The sequence below is a fragment of the Dromaius novaehollandiae genome, chromosome 9 (assembly GCF_036370855.1).
Source record: "Dromaius novaehollandiae isolate bDroNov1 chromosome 9, bDroNov1.hap1, whole genome shotgun sequence".
Classification (NCBI taxonomy): Eukaryota; Metazoa; Chordata; class Aves; order Casuariiformes; family Dromaiidae; genus Dromaius; species Dromaius novaehollandiae.
Window position 1 is genome coordinate 2,682,289 of NC_088106.1, and position 17,165 is coordinate 2,699,453.

The 17,165-nt window shown below is 46.8% G+C and overlaps 1 protein-coding gene across 12 annotated transcripts in view; it reads right to left on the reverse strand.

The window, feature by feature from the left end:
- VEPH1 (ventricular zone expressed PH domain containing 1) overlaps nucleotides 1-17,165 on the reverse strand; it is a 118,851-nt gene that overhangs the window by 12,038 nt on the left and 89,648 nt on the right. For 2 of the 12 annotated variants that reach the window (XM_064516535.1, XM_026096880.2), the window contains one exon: nucleotides 11,037-13,743. The exons of 8 other annotated variants lie outside the window; for them this stretch is intronic. In XM_064516535.1, coding sequence (XP_064372605.1) covers nucleotides 13,507-13,743 — 237 coding nt within the window. In that variant the 3' untranslated portion in view covers nucleotides 11,037-13,506. Of the gene's footprint in view, nucleotides 1-11,036; nucleotides 13,744-17,165 lie in introns of those variants that run through there. 2 more of the 12 variants (XM_064516536.1, XM_064516532.1) reach the window with 1 other exon arrangement.

The following is a 17,165-nucleotide window of genomic DNA, read 5'->3' on the forward strand; positions in this document are numbered from 1 at the left end:
ATGCTGGCAGCTGGCTTTCACCTGAGGCCACTGATCCGCCCCGTCATAGCCTTTCCTGCAGTGAACAGGCTGATGGGCTTTACAGTTTATTACCAGTACTGATATTTTACACATGGGTTTTATTTCTCGTTTCATGACAGTATGTACAACAGGCTGCTGGTAAAATCATAATGTTTTCCACCATCCTTCCCCACCGCCATTCCTCTGCCCCGTCAAAGACGATCAGAGCAGCAGGAGACTGCGAATGAGAAAGTGAGCTGCTGTGAATATGGAGAGTTAATAGATAGCAGAAAGGGAAGCCCCAAAGCAGAAGTAAGCTTTTTGAAGAGGGCGACTGCTTTTCACATGCATTTTCATTAGCAATTAAATGGAACAGGATACAGCCAGATGTGACGCACGCAACAGGGCAGAAAGAGTTTGCAAAAATAGTTTGGAATACTCAGCTTCTATTCACTTTTCTGCTTTTTGTTTGGCCAAACAAATATCTGGATGGCTGTAAGGTGTTTACCAACTATTGATGAATTCCGGCTGGAATAGCTTTGCACAGGACAAATATTCCTCCCAAACAAATATTTGACTATCATTATTTTCCTGTCTGTAAGCTTCAGCCATTCCATCAGGAAACAGAAACAAAAGCAAGTGGCCAATTGTATATTAGGCAAAGTCAACACTTTCAAGTAGCTTATCCCCTAAAATTATGAGGCATATTCAAGGGAGAAGCAGCTACTTTGCAGCAGTCTCTAAGCAATTTCTCCTGTCCACCTAAGCTTTTAGTATCCAAATGACTTTGGCTAAAGCAATGAGTAGAAACCAGGGCTCCTGTGGCCCCTCTTTGCTGCTCCCACGTAACAGAAGGAAAGGTGCTTCCCAATCTTTTCTTTCTTTGGTTCATTTCCCTGTGAAGCATCTTTACATTCAAGCTCTGATCTTGATATAAACCTAGCGATTTACCTCCGTGGCGGGTCAGTGAACTCAGGATTCAGCCAGCCATGTTTCGTGGCAGTCTTCATGGTGGTGTGGAAGACAGGCTGATAGGTTAAGCTTTTTAATGCTAAGGGGGGGTTTAATGATAACACAGGACTGTTTGAAGTCTTAGTGAGGGATAAGAGAAGTCAGTGGCACAAGGGCTTGAGTCAAGAGTATATGGTATTATTTACATTGGTTTATCATATACACCATGAATCTAAATGTTGGGATTGGCGGCCTCTTCGAGGCACAATCCTGAAGGGGAAGGACAAAACAAAGCTAGTGCTGAAAGATCAGATAAAACTCATTAAACTTTCCTGGGGGAAGGCTGGTGGACGAACCTTGCGAGGAACGCCAAGAGGGCATTGCCAGACTAATGGTAGCTGAGAGCAAGTAGAAACAAAGAGTATTTCTCCTTCTACTCTGGGAAATACTTTAGCTGTCAGTACCTCAAGCTAGGAGCACGACCATACCCACGGGTAACTGGACTTGCTTGACTACCGTGTCCAGGGAGCAGATTGCACAGGCAGTGCTCTGCGGAGAAACCCCTGCTCTTCTCCCCACCCAGACACCAGGGAGCAACCACAACCTCGCAGGGATTAACTGTCGTGATGGGATGCCGTTACAGACGTGAATCTGTCACAGTACTCAGCCCTTGGGGAAAGATTTTAGGTTGGAAAGAGGTCTCGTGGACCCATAATTTACTTTTATTAGTGCAAGACATCTGCCCGATGCAGGCTAGGTCCCTCTGGTCTCCTCAGTCATGGAAGCAGGAACACGGTGGAGCTCCTCTGAAATCCTCTTTGTCCTACTGACAGAAATCCTGAACTAGCTGGGCTGGATTACTTAGGGGACACATCATGCTGGATCCAGATCTGGATGACATATGGTGAAAATACAGTGAAACAGATACCGTAGAGCCTCCGGAAGACAGCCAAATGTAACAGTCACAGGTCTGTACGCACATGGGATATGTTTAGAAAGTGCCTTTGATTCTTTGTAGTTCAGGTTTTAGTGTATGTTTTAAAGACAAACCTTTTAGGTGCTAGTGGAAAACGTCCTCCCACCATTGCTCTAACATAAACGTTGGTCCCAACCACGTGCCATTAGAGCAGGGCCTTGCTGCAGTGGAACGCAGAGGGCAAGTCATTGAATCAGTGTCCACGGTGGATTAGCAAAAGCCTGGCTAGAATTAAAGTGGTCCTGTTTTTATTTATTTCTGAATTTCTGATCTATTTTAGATTCACTTCTATTAAGAGCAACTGTACTGGATTACTGAAGAACAGCAGAAAAACAGCTAGCATAGCCAGAATGATATTCCAGCTTCCCAAAACGGGCTTCCTGAGCCAGAGGTGATTTCTACATGTTTAGTAGCCTACAACAGATTTCTCTTTCATGCACTGTCCAACCCCCTTTTGAGCCCATGAAAACTTTTAGCTCCCCAAACCCGCTCATTCGTGCCACCTTTCCCAGGGTCGCCACATAGACAAAGCCCAGCTAGGACTATTGACCTGAAGGCCTGAGATCCTGCTTCCCTCAGTAGCCCTATGGCTGTCTGCTAGGTAGGGTAACTATGCTAATAAGTAATCACCGCATACTAGGAGAGTATGAGGGGTCTTAATGAGTTAATGAAAATAAAACAGGTGGAATCCGACACTTGAAAACCAACATGGAAGCGTAAAAAGTTTCCACAGCAGGCGTTGCTGCATGACTTCTGATTAATGAGTGCAGATAGTCTCATAGGACAGTGCTGCTCCTGACTCTGACCTCGTAGCCAGTTATGGGCGTCTTCCTGTGAAATGAGACAATCCTAAGCAGAGCAAGAGTTAAGAGCAGAGAATCAATACTACACAGACTGGAAAACACTCCTGATGAATCAGAAATGAAAACAGAGCCTGACGGGCCGTGCGAGTACATGATCACTCACTATCCAGCACCTAGAGACCTGGTGGCCGGGGTTCAAAGCTGACCTCAGCGTGGCGGTGCCAGCAGAGGCCATCTGAAACCCAGGGGTGGCCTCACAGTGTCAAAACCGAAGCACGGTCATGGACAGCTGGAAAAATCACGTTCTGCTGTTGCCGAAGCACCACCCGCATTGAAGCAAGGAAACTTCACGCTAGCGTACTTCAACAAAAGAAAAGAAAACAAAACACTTGCCATGAACTGTTTTCGCTTGGGCTGGAAGCCCCAAACCACAACCAACCAAAGATCTTTGGTTACAAATCTGTTTTGCATGTTGTGGCACATAGCCTCCAGCTGTTATTTGTTCTTAAATAAGGAATCATTCCAATGAATATGCTTTTGTATCCATCAACAGTAGTGCTACCTGATTGTATAAAGTTATCATTTACAAAAACATAGGAACAAACAACCCTCTTACAGCTACACATACTTTCCACGGCCAGTAGCCAGAAAAGGTTCTTTTTGCTCACATCCTGGAGACACTGGAGTCCCTTCTATTATCATACTTTTTTAATGACCTACCACCATGACCTGAACACTGAATTGAGGGAAGAGACAACCGATCAACACCCCACAGGTGACGAATGTGAACAGAAATGCTACTGACTTAAACTGGAGGTCTTCTTTGACTAGTTCAGGTATGAATTTAATCTTCCTGACTTTAGGGAGATCAACATCTGTAGGTCTGCAGCTTAAGCCCATCATCACTTCTAGGCTGTTCCAAGAATTTTATGGCTTCAGGGCTTTGCCAGATAGCCAAGAATATGAGAATAGCTCAGATCTGGTTAAACTATTGCTGGGCACTGCTAGAAAGAACGCCCTACAATATAATCTTTGTGCCACAAACACAGACAAGGTTTCCAACCGAGCCAGCATGGCCTTGGATATTTCCCAGAGTGGATAATTATTTTACTCTCTTGAAAGAAAGTTGGATATGCTTATTCCCTGAGGCTTACTAGCAACAAAAGACATTGTTTGATTTTTAAAGACCCTCTCAAATTCTAATTTCCTCATGCTTTATCTGTAAGACATACAGAAATTATATGTCCAGGTTGATTTCCCAGTTGAGGAAGAGTCAGAAGAAATGGAGGGGAGGGGTGGAGGACACAGATCAGCGAGCAAATCTTGGCTCTTAAAAAACAGCTATGGCTAACGTTTGCTGTGCAAACGTATTGATGCTGTATGTTTACTTCTGTCTTATAAATATCAAGTGATTTCTGTGTATACTAAAAGTTGCATTTAAATAGCAGGATTACCTTTTGAAAGCTTTGTACTCACAGAAGATGGATGAGGTGTCCACATTAGAGTATCCACATTTATGGAAGTAAATATATGTAAATCTTTTGATGTCCTGAAGGTCAGTGGAAGCTGACTGGATGCAGGACGCACCGGGGGCTCCCAGGAGTTGGCTGTGGCGCTGGCAGAGCAGGGCTGGTCCCAGCACCCCTGCAAGGGAGCAGGACGAGCAGGGCTGGGGATCCCAGGTGAGGCTGGTTGGGGCCGTCAGGTCCTGTTAGTGCCCTCGGGGCCCTGACAAAACCAATGCTAATACAGTTTAGAAAGCTCCAAGTCATTTCAATGAACCAGTCAAATGAGTGAAATTTGATTTTGCCTCTTTCTTCACCTAATTAGACAACTGGGAGATTTATAGTGTAATTGAGCCAACTAAATGTTTCTGTAATTTGACATCTAATTCATCAATGTCCGGTTCCTCTGCAGGTGCAATCTAAATAATTCCTAACTGATGGAAACACGTTTCTACTGAAAATTAATATTTCTATTAAAATTTCTATTATTTCCTGCTTACTCCTGACACTTCCTCTACTCCTACCATTCTAATGTCAACGGCAGCCTGGAGCACCATGATTGCTCCAGGGAGCAAGGAGCGATGTTGACCAAAGCGGAGCGTCCCAGAACAGGAGCCAACGTGAGGAGCTGGGGCGCAGGCTGGCCATCCTCCCTGCCCACGTTCCGGCTTACGCTGTGGCCTGAACCGAACGCTTCTCCGGCGAGGGAGGCTCACGAGGATGTGGGTCCCGCAGGGCAGCCTCCGCTCGGAGCGGCGTGGACGCACGATGCTCAGGCCACAGCGAATGGTCTGAGCTGCCAGGAGTGAAAGAAGCAGCATTTCCCACCAAGCCATTGCGAAACCAGTGTCTAAGGCTCATTAGTGAGGTGGGAGGTTTCTTCTGCTTCTGTACCTGGGTACCAGAGAAACAAATTCAGTTATTGTAATGATCACACGGAACTTCACAGGTAAGATTAAAACAGGCAGTGATCACAGTGAAATTCTGGCCCATGAGAGTTAACAAGAGTTTTGCATTTGACCTCACTGGGCCGAGGATTTTATCCTGAGAGTATTAGTCATCGGTACCAAGATGAATTGGAAAACTTGTCAACAATAAGCAGGCAAGGTTATTCCCAAAGGCTGCTGAACTCGGGATCAGAAAAATCGGAAAATCCACCAGTGAAAAATAATGTCCTGCTTACTCCATTTATACCCACAATGCATGTGACGCACGTATACAATATCTAAGCATTTATCGCCTGTTTTATTCTGTTCCTGTCAAACATGTTGTAGACCTCTTTGTCCGAGGAGGCAGGGAGGAATCTGGGGGTAAGATTTCCCTGGATAACTTCCCAGAGCTGGGCTCAGCTCTCGCAAACAAGCCCTGCGAAGGCAGTTGCTGTGTGCAACCCATGGTTCATATTTCTAGGAAATACTGTCAAGCAGAGCTACTAACGGCCCCTTGGAAGCCCTGCGTTACTAAAGCACACAGCTTGGACGGCGTTCAGCCCCACCAGCCCTGCTTGCAAGGGCAGAATTTTCTTTGGAAGTTGCTGCTCCGTTGGCTTTGAGAATGTGACCTACTTCAAGCTTAATAAACACTGCAAAAATGCCACAAATATTAATCTGAATTTTCAGGCACAGGCAGTTCAACAGTGGGGAGGAAACAACATTTTAATAAGAATAGGATTTTGAAAGAACATTTGTGGAAGACCACTGCTGTTTGTCATCCAAGTCTGCAAGCTATAATCATCCAGTCGGGGACCGAAATATTCCTGCTTGGACAGTAAAGACTGACCAGCACAATGTAGATGTCAAATAATCAGAAGCAGCAGTTTGCAACACGAAAGACTTTGCAAGAGAGAAGAGCAGAATTTTTCAGTGAATAATAAAACCAACATATTTGAAACGAAGCATTATTTCCTTGTGAACAACAGAAAAACAGAGGAAGAGGTGAAGTTTGTTAGAGAAATCATTCATTGCTTATTATTTGCCTGGCTAAAAGTAATTCATTTCCTTGCTTGTCTTGCAGACCTTTCCTCTTGGACCCACGCTGTCCCTGTGCCCCGGGGCCGCTGTCGCTGCTGGCGTTGCTCTGTCCGGGGCAGCAGCAGCGACCTCGGGTACGAGGTGCCCTTGTTTCCGCCGCTCCGTTCCCGGTTCCCTCGACCAAGTTTAGACGAAGCAGAGAGAAAACGGGAAGAACCAGACGGCTGCTGAGGGTGCAGCTGCAGCCAGCGAGACCCCACAAGGGGAAAAATGGGAAGGCAAGAAACCTGTAATACCTACGGCCCTCGACATGAGCCTGAAATAGTAACCTGGGTCACTGGCCGGCAAGCCAGGGCCTCCCAACCCTCGCTGCTACCGGGGCGCAGGTGAATCCTCGCGGCCACGCGGCCGGTCTTGGCTGCGGGAATCCTCCCAGGGGCATGGTCTGCACAGGAGGAACTCGTTGCAGGATTACGGCGATGCAAATAGTCGTAACCAGAACAAACACGGGAAGAAAGAGGGTCCTGACAGCGCAGTTTAGAGGAAAGGGAGGGAAGAGATTTCCCCCGTGAGAAGATTTTCCAGACTCGCTCATGGCTAGCCACGCTGGTGACAGGGAAACCTCCTCTTTGCTCGCTCTTAGCAGTAACCACAAGACGAAGAATACCTGCAGCTAGACCCATGCAGCTCCCTAAACGCGATGCTTTGAGCAGGGCCCCAGCAGCAAGCGGCTCGAGCCTGCTTTGCGACGTGTTTTAGAAGCCGTTACGGGTAGCTGTTGATGCATTTTTGGCACTGCTCCCACCCTGCTCTAGATCACAGGATACTTCACGTTGGAAGGGACGTCGGGAGGTCACCCAGCCCGAGTGGCCCTGGCTCTGCCCCCTTCACCAGCTCCCTCCCTGCAACTCCTCCGGTTGCTGCTCGCGCTGCGATGGCCCGCGGACGAGCCCACGCTTCCGTCCTCTCGGCAGAAGTGTTTGGTGACAGCGCGGGTTTATAGCCCGGGAGGTGAGAGCCAGCTCCTCCGTGCCAAAACCATCACGCTGTTCCTCTTTGCCGTTACGTTGTCAGAGAGGCTAAGCGATGCTAAGCACCATTTGTTTTTAAGTGTAATCTGAAGCCACATACTATTGCAAACTCAGATTCCTCAAAGGTACATACGACATGGCATAAAAGTCATGGTGGATACCAGCTGCTCCATGAAAAAGTGGATTATTTTCCTCGCATGAAAGAGCTCCTACAAACTGAAGCCAGCACTTTCCAGAAATGAGAGATCTCCTGGAGAAATTATACTGAACTGCAAAATTTGGGTTGGGTTTGGGCACTGCCCACATTGGGGAGTGTGCAGATCCGGATTTTGGTCTGGTCTAGCTACGGAGCCGGGTTTGGATGGCAAGCCGGGGCCCTGGAGGGGTGGCCTGGCCTGGGCACTTCTCCGGGTCGCAGCCGGGGCTCGGAGCCACCTCGTGCCACAGTCCCGGCAGCCGAACGAACGGGGGGACCGGGGGCCGAGCCGGGATCGCAGCTGGCATCGCCCCAGAGCCCTGCACCTCCTTGCACGGCCCCGGGGGGCCTGCCCCACTGCGACCCATGTGCAGCGGGGACGAGCGTGGCACCCGGGGCGGCACCTAGTCTCGGTGTCCCATGCAGCCAGGGCATAAAGAAAAGCAGCTCTTGCAGATCCTTCCCGAGGAGTAAAGCTCCTTTCCTCACCCAAACGCTGGCTGAATTACGGGATTCTTCAGCAGAGGTTAAATCCCACTACAACAGAGAGAATGACATCTTTTGTACCCAAAGTTGTGCAAGACAGGAGACAGATTGCTTCCTGGAAGAGAGGAACATAAGTTCTGCGGAGGACGCAGGCTGGGAGCCAAGGGGGAACTCGCCTCTCCTCCCCGACGCTGCCGCGCGCTCGCCTGCCCGGACCCTCCCGCCGAAGCCACCGGAGCTTCGTCGCTGCCTTCCGCGAGGGCAGGGGCAGTTTCTGCAGGGAAAGCAAGCAAAACAAGAAACTGCAGTGCAGCAGCGACGGCCAGCACATCCCCTGCCCTCCACTGCAATTCAGACTGTTTCAATACATGTTATTTTAAAAGGAACCAATAAAAACTAATTGTATATTTGCTCAAAAAGAAAACTTGCAACAGCAGGATTTTTTTTTTTTTTTTAAATCTCCTTGCTCTCATCATAACTAGATTGATGATTTCTGTGTTTCTCCATTTAGGGAGGATAACTGGAATAAGTTGCCTGCTGAATTTCTCTTTTATTTTATTCCAAGTTTTAATTTAAGACAGAAGAAGTGTGGCTAAGCTTCTTACTTTATGTAATTATTTCTGGGCCCCCGAACCAGGTTCTCTTTGACTACATAGCTCTGCATCCGCACTGTTTCAGTCACACAGACAGAAGTGACCCGTGACACCTAAACGCTGATGGCAAAGCTGCAAGACCGCAGGGGAAGCAGCACTGTCATTGCCCAAACTCGGATACAGAAATCACTTGACTCTCGAATGGGTTTTCTGCCCCGATCTGCGCATCCCCGTAGTTTGTTAGCTGGACGACAACATGTGTTTGTACAAACACCCAGACATATAATCGGGTGATTAAGCCAATGATGTAACGCATAGGTGCCAGACCGAATTTGGGCATCAAGATTAACAAATATAGAATGTTTTTCTGAAAAAGTTTTTAAACTGGCCACCGCAGTGTATCAGAATCCAGTGACATTCCCTGGTAAATAAACACAGGAATTTGTACAGGACATAATGCAGGAACTGAAGGCCATGAATGTGCAAATTCATACATCTGCATTTAAGTTCATACCCATCAGGAGCTCCGTTAGACTCAGTGGTGCATCTTAGGTGGGTGCGGTTAGGACTGAGCGATCCAGGTATTTAAAATTAAATGACTGAAGTCTCTTTTCCCTTTCTGTCACGCAGGCCATGGAAATTTCCCTTTGCATATCTGTCCCCACCATCGCACTGTTCCCGTTCAAACCAGGTGCAGCTCCACGGTTCAGGTACACTCACAGGGAGCAGAAGGGGTAGCGACGTTCCCATGGGGGAAAACGGGAGGGATGCACGGGAAAACGCTCACAGCTCCGTCTGCATCACAAATGTGCTGACGAGGTGCCAGATGCTCAAAGCTTTATTGCTACCAGGTCTGTATCACCTGATGGGTTGGTCCAGCCTACAGACATGTCTGTTATTTATATGAACATAACGCATAAGTTACAGCAGATATCCCCCCTGCTCTTTACATGTCGTGTGATTTACTGGAGTGCAAGTTATTTGGATCAAATCTGTTTCATATTCTGTGCTTGAGCAACCCCTACCAAACCACCCCTTATCACTGAAATAGCAATAAAAAAAAAAGATTCACAGACTAAATGGTGCATCTTCCTGAAAACAAACACGGTTTTGTTCTTGAACATCAGGCTTGAATTTGACTTCATGTTTTTTAGAGACATGAAGTGTAATAGAAGTTGTAAGTATTATAATATTATATTGCTGGCACAAGTTGCCTGACTCGTTTAAGCAAAACTTTTGCTTTATCACTGGAGAGCCATATTCTGCATGGACTTGTGACCTGTGCAGATGTCAACAGACTTGCTTGGATAAATTGGTCCCAGACTGGCTTTCAGTATTTTCCCTGACTCAATTCAGCTTTAACAAAGTTGTTCTGTTCACTTTGTTACATTGCATGATTTAATGCTCATCTGCACATTCAAGTTATTATAAGACTTTTCAGAAATTTTTCTCCAAAAAGCTGAGAACATAATGGAAGTCTGGAGCTGGTTAAAGCACTGCATGGGCCATTCACAGCGTACTCCTCCTTCCCCCAACGCTGTTAGCATCCACACAAATCTATCTCGCAGATCTACAAAAATATAGCCGGCTTTAAAGTCCTCCTGACTTTCCCCGATACAGGAATGCTTCACAAACCGCTCTGTGCTCAGGCGCACACAGTATGATGTGATTTATCAGGACTTCCTTTCCCAATTACTAGGGGAACGTTGGAAATAACATATTGTCTTTCAAAATCAGGGCTCGCCGACCTTGCAGGACACGGGTGCCAAGAAGCTGTTCCGAACGCCTTGACTCGCGCGCTGGCTGCAACGCGCCGCGGCCAACGAGGCAGGAGGTCGTACGCGTGTTGTACAGAGGCATTGGCCGCAAGTTTTGAGAGGAACCAGGTCAAAGGGAAGACTGGAAATCCTTAAGGAAAACAAAACAAACCTATATGAACTCTCAGAAGAGTCCATAAAGGCGTGAGAGAGCATAAGGAAGGGATTGCTAGTTTTGCTTCACTGTCTCCAAGAGGACTTGGGCAGAACATGTTGATTTGGATAATAAATGCTTTGGGATTGGTGCCGTTGGCTCTCCGTGGATGAGGAAGCAGGAGGTGCCAAGTCTTCGAGCCAGGGAGATCCCTCCAGAGCAGACGCTGGCAATTCTGGGACACGGTCTGGACGGATCCACTGCTAGCGGCCCGCGACACCTCCAGCCTGCCATGGGCCGCTTCGGCGGCTCCTTCCACGGGTCTTGAAACCTGCTTTAAGCCTGGTATTAATACTGGCACTAACCAATTTCAAGCTAGTTTGCACATTTCCCACCCTATAATCACTGTGCTATGATCACAGGTCTATGTGACTACAGCAGAGTAAATTAAAATACACAAACCTGCAGTGCTCCTTTTGCAAGGAAAAAGGTTCGTCAGCACGGTCTAAAAGATCAAAAAGAAACAAACAAACAAAAAACCCAAGCAAAGCAACACACACACATGCCCATGAATGCAGGCAGCTGAAGGGGGAAAACAGAAGTCGTAAACAGCCTTTCAAAGTTTTGCCTAGGTTTTATTTGATTTTAAATGGAAAATCACAGTAGTGGTACCGCTCCCAAGTCCCTGATGTTTTCCCCCAAAGGTTGGATGACCAGCAGCCAGCTCTGGCTGCCGTAAGAGGGACGATGCTGGACTGGACACTCAACTCGTACCTGGTCACAGAGTCCAGGAGCTCCTATGTTGCCGTATTACGAAGAAACTAATTTTTTCTCATTCTAATTTGGGTAAAAGCTCAACACCAAAGTTTAGCATTTTGCCTGATGATGTAACAAATTACAGAGCTCTGAAGAGCTAGAGACACAAACGCCAGCAACGCTCAGTCCTTGCGGAGTTGTAAACCACCAAAACTGATCATACAGCATGCTACAAGTTCAGGCTCTGCAAAAACATATATTGTTTGACAACAGCATCAATAGCAAAGAGAAAGGAGCCCGAGTCGCTGGTCCCACTAACGGCGCGGACACAGCGGTGCCCCTGCACAGGCACAACACCCGCGCCGCTGGTGTAAGGAACGGCCGCGTGCTCTGTCGTATTTTTAGCTGACACCGAACATTGCCCGTAGCCTGTTTCTAATCACTCCCCGCTTTTCCTTGTCATTTAGTCAAATGCTAAAAGGGAAACCTTCCAACGCCGCTGCTACCGCAGTGCCCGGAACAGCGCGGTATCTGTTACTGGTGTCTGCTGCCGTCACAGCTGAAACACGAAAGCCAAGAGCACGGTCCAAAACTCAACCGGCAAAAGCTGCAGAGAGCAGACAAGGGAGCATTTCAGAAAGCGGATTACATTGCTGACTTTGCAATACACACGTTCTGCAGGGAACGCAGGAATACTGTGGGCTCTTTCTACCGCTGAAGATACAGATTCCAGCAAAAATCATGCATAGCTCACTTTTTTTCCAGATTTTTTTGTTCGTAAGCCCACCTCCTCTTTTTGGGAAACAACCTTTTGCAAAAGATACATTTTTCTAGGTTTAATCAAATCGAAAATTTTTAAATTTTATTTCTACTCAGCCTTGAATGATTGCTAAGTTAATTTCTTCACTCACAGACTTCTTATTCATTTTTTCTCTCTTTGCTTTTTCTGCTTTGTACTTCTTCAACTTTTGAATCATTTGAAAGTGATGGAAAAAAAACCCCAAATGTGGAAATCTTCCAGATTTGGAGCAATTCTGAAAAGTTACAGAACAGAGAAAGAATTAGATTAAAAATTACATTCAGTGACAAGGGGAGAAAAAGGGGGAGAAAAGGGGAAAACCAAAACATTTATATATTTAAAATTATTTTTTAGCTCTTTAAAATTGCTCCATTTGAAACCTTCCAAAAACCAGAAACTAATTTGATTTTTTCACTGACTCACAAACAGTAAAAAGGATAACATACATTGAGATTAAAGAACTGAAGGAAAATTGTCTTTTTACAGATAAAAAGTGAATGAGGAAAGATGAAAGAGAGAAATGGTAGTTAACAGCTGCCTCAGTTTTATCTGTCCAAGCGACAGTGGATGGAAACTCTGGATAGTTTGAGACTGCTTTGTAAATGCTTTTGCTGAGAACAGTTTCTTTCATTTTTTTGGCTAAAAGGAAAAATAAGGTAAGAAAAGAACTATGTAATAATCACTTATACGTACTTCTGCCTGAATCAGGTTATCTTAAAGAGAGGAAAACCAGCCCTGAATGTTGATTTTTATTTCATAAGCTTACGTTGGGCAGAGATCAACCTTCTAAATCTGCTTCATTTATAACAAATGCAAAAGAAGTCGAAATATGTACATGGAGACAAAGCCGTCAGACAGCTTCGGTCTTCCAGCTTCTTTCAGACTAAAAGGGAGATCTTTTTTGTATTAGATATAAAGCTAAGCTACTTTTGGATGGACGTTCATTCTTTAGCCAGTAGATTCTCCCAGAAAGCCTGGAGCTCCCAAGAAGCTGGACCCTGCGGTCCTTGAACGCCCGAATGCTCCCAGCAGTGTCTAAACCCACCGGCACCTTGCTCCTCTCGGAAGCAAAGGCAGATGGGTTGAGATCCAGGTTTGTTTCTAATCACGTTTCCTAGTTTTATGGCAAACAGGCTAAAGAGAAATTGTATTTCGCATGTGGCCGTGAAAGCTACTTCTACACTAGTAAATTAGATGGTGCCAAGGAGTGTTCCTGGCAGCGGCAGTCAGTCATCTGGTAGTGTTATCAAAACATATTGAAGGTGTAGCGTTAAACAAAAATATCCCTGGCCCAGGCCAACCAATGGTGTCCCCAACAACTTCCAAAGAGCCAAGAGTTATCCAGGGCCAGGGACATTCCTGTCAAACAGCTTGCATGTGGCTACGCCGGTCTGGAGGTCAAAGTGGTCAAGAGCATGGCAGTGGGGTGATCGGGGCTGTTGGCCTCTGCACCAGAGAACGGTTGCAGACTTATTTAATTCACTAGCACAGCCACAGCCGAGCGGCCCGAGTCCGACGTGCCCGCAGTCCTACAGGTAAGTCGTTGCCTCTCTGCTCTCCCTTTCTTTAGCCTGCGCGACGGCCACGTTGAGGCACTGCAGCCACTCTTCCGCGTTCTTCTCGTCTTTGGCCTTGAACACATAGGTCTTGCTGTCGGTGAATATTTCGAAGGCCCGAGGAAGGCTGCGGTCCCGGCGCTTCTTTGCCACCACTTTAACGCTCTGCACCTTGCTGAGCTCAATGGGGCAGTCGTCGGGGTCGTCTTTCTGAAACACGGGATGGGGAAGAGAAACAAAACCAAGTTCATGAGGTCAAGCACTCCATCGTCTTGCTGAACCATTTGTGTCGATAGAGCTAGACCTGTAAACATTACTCATGGGGGCAAATACTCTGGCAGGGATTTCTCAACAGAGCCGTAGTGGAGTCACAAGCACGCACGGCCATGGGGTCCCCAGCGATGCCACCAGCTGCTCTCCTTTCACATTTGCACTATTTAGTTTCAATTCCTAGTGACGATTTCAGCTATGAACATGGGCTGCAATTTCTCCTTCCTCTGGCTTTAAACAATGGTGACCTTTGTTAAAGATGCCTGAAAAACTCTCCAGGAAAACACAGCGTTTTATTACAGTCCCAACTCTGACGAGAGCACTGCCTGCCTCTGTCCCTGACACCCTCTGTCCCAGCAGCACCGTGCTCCTGGCCTAGAAGGGAAGGAGCAGGGTGTCCCCGCACGTCTGTCCCAGCACAGCTGCTGTGCTTTATGGAGTCCTTCCGTGAGGCAAACACAGCCATGGGCAGGTTTAGCATCCCACCCATGAGGAACTGGACTCCGACCCATGCACTTGTTTCATGGAGCTAGGGCAAAGGAACTAGTCTTACGGGTCTAAAGCCTTAGTGTCAACTTGCCTCCAAACACTAACATCATTCAGTGATGTGGATGTGCACAAAGTCATTTCTAAAATTAGTGGTAGATGTGTTAGCCACTTCTCTCCAGTTAAACAATTCTTTACTGTATCCCCATACAATTCCCAAACTTTAAACCTTCCCAGATTTCATTTACATTTTGGGATGTGCTTTCAAACACAGGACAAGAAGGAGGCATTACTAAAAAATGACACTATCTAAAATAAAAACATTTGGAACACACATTTGCAAAAATCTTTAGCCCATCAGCTGTGTACAATTCTTGTCAATGGCAAATACTTCCTAGGCATGAAAATCAGCCAGTGCCCAGGAGACCCTCTTCTCTTAAGGAATAAGTTATCCCCCTTCTCAGGCCCTCCAAAACGAAGCAGCAGCTCCTTCCATTGATTTTGGAAAATGTAACAGGTACTTTGAATGTGGTCCAGGAACATGAGGGAACTCATGGGCCATGGAGAATTTTCAGTGGGCAATGGAGAATACAGGATAGCTCAATTGTAATTTTATTTGGGAATGCATAAAGTAGATAAGTCTATGAATCTTAGCATTATTTTAAGAGTGGGAATATGATGCAGGCAGAAAAAAAGTTCATAGTTCAAAGTTATGGAACTTTCCTGGGGAAGAAAAGATTTGTAAGCTCAAGATATGAATTGTGACCTCCAAATGAGAAGTTCAAGCCCAAGGCCCTGATTCCTCAAAAACATTTAGGTACCTCCTGTTGAGCTCCTTATATTTTTTACTTAGAATAGTAGTGAATTTTAATCCAAAATTCAAAGGCAGATTTTCCAAAAGCTTTCTGCTCCTGTCATGCAGGAAAGATCTGAATGAGAATTAGTGGCTACATATCTTTCAGGAGCTGATCATGAAACTCCAACTCAGGAGTTGATGGCTGATCTGCCATTTTTCCCACTTTCATGATGAATTCTCAGGCTGAGTTTCCCAACTTTTGGAGCCCTTCCATGTTGGGTAAAATGTCCTGTTTGCAGTCAAGGTCTCCTACATTCATTGGAGTGCTGTAATCACTGGGCGACCTCCCCCTCTCTGGCCAAAAGAACATTTAATCCCACACCTTCACCGGAGCAGCTCTCCAGCAAAAGGCACTGATATAAAACCCCACTGCAAGCGCCAGGTGCTGGGTGAGCAGGTTTTTCGGAGAAATGGGAGGTCTCATTCATTTTTCACTAGTTATCCCATTCCAGCCCTCAGCTGTGACAATATGACTTTCCACTCTGAGCGACAATGGATGCTCGTGACCAGCTTTGTGTAGCAGCTAATGTTTCCGAAGGCAGCATTAGTTCCCCGCGCACGACCAAGGGACAGCAGTAACTGTCCCCCCTTCTTCTGGTTCCACAAGCACTGGCTCAGCAAACACCAGCTCGGACAAGGCTTTATCAACCATGTTTAAGCAGGCTTGGCACTGAAATCAGACCTGAGATAAAAAATTATGAATATTGTATCACAGAAGATTCAAAGCAATGGCAGACTCAAAGAACCAAAACTTTACACCCTGTGAGCCAGATATTCAGGTTTAGACCCCTATCTAGCACAAATTATATGCTCTCCTCATTATATGTCATGCACACATTGGGTTTGACCTCAAGTTGCTGAAGAAAGTTGATTGCACCCTAGACACATTTCTGTGGAAGGAGTTTACCACAATTTTCCAAGAGTTTAGGATGTGGCTCACATTTGGAGCTCTCATATTTTGGTTTTCTCTTGCCTCCCTTTTACCCACTGGCCATATAATTGCTTACACAGAGCAAATATTGTTCACACGGTGACTTTTACAAAGGAAAGGTTCATAGCAGGACGGCAGGAACAACCAGGCACAGCCAGCTGGCTATTTCACAATGCTTCTTCTGTGTTTGGTTTGTATTTGTGAGCGAGCACTGTGCAAAGTCAAAACACCCACATAGCACTGGCCTGTTGCACCATGCCAGAGCGGAAGGGCAGGATTCTCATCCTCCGCCAGACAAGTATCTGCCAGCTTCAATAACTAAAGCAAACCCCAGCTGCAGCTGGGCAGCCTGGTCCTGCGTGCCGCTGTCTCAGGACCCTGGCTGAGAGCTGCGCAGGAGCTGGCCTCTGACCACCTGGGGATGGGATGGTCTCAGCCAGCTCTGCACTTGGTTGCCACTTATTTACATTTTAAATCTTTCTTCTTTTTAAATGACAAAAGAAAAAGGGGCCCATTATTCACTAGCAACGTCTCAAGCCGCAGGGGTAGATCAGTCCTCACAACCCCGGCTACGGCCATCAGCTCCCCCGGCTACCTCACCGTGGATTTTATGTCGCCTTCCATGGATGTCTCACTGCCTGCTCTAAGACCTTCATCGGATTTCCCCAGGTCTCAGAGGCAAAACGGACTCTCCCCACGGAACACAATGCGAAGGAGCAGGATGCACGTGCAAGACGCGCAGCCCCAGTCAAGCCCAGCTCTGGGACACGGTCTCTTGCAGCCCGGGGGAATACGGGCAACACCGCTATCTCCTCCCCTCGCGGTGTCAGCATGCACCTCACAGGTTTAGATGCGAAAGTCTTACTTCACACTTTTATTGTCTGAACCACTTTTTTGAGGCTTTATCTCGAGCCCCACTTAAAGGCTGCAGCCCGTCCCGTCTCTCTCGAGGGCCGTCAGAACAACACGCGACACGCTAGCGAGAGCTGAGACCGTGGGGCTCGCTGTCCTTCTCAGGCTGCACCCGGCAATGGCTGAAGGCAGGGCTCGATAGCTCCAGTTTAAGCACAAACCTAAAAGTAACGGGCT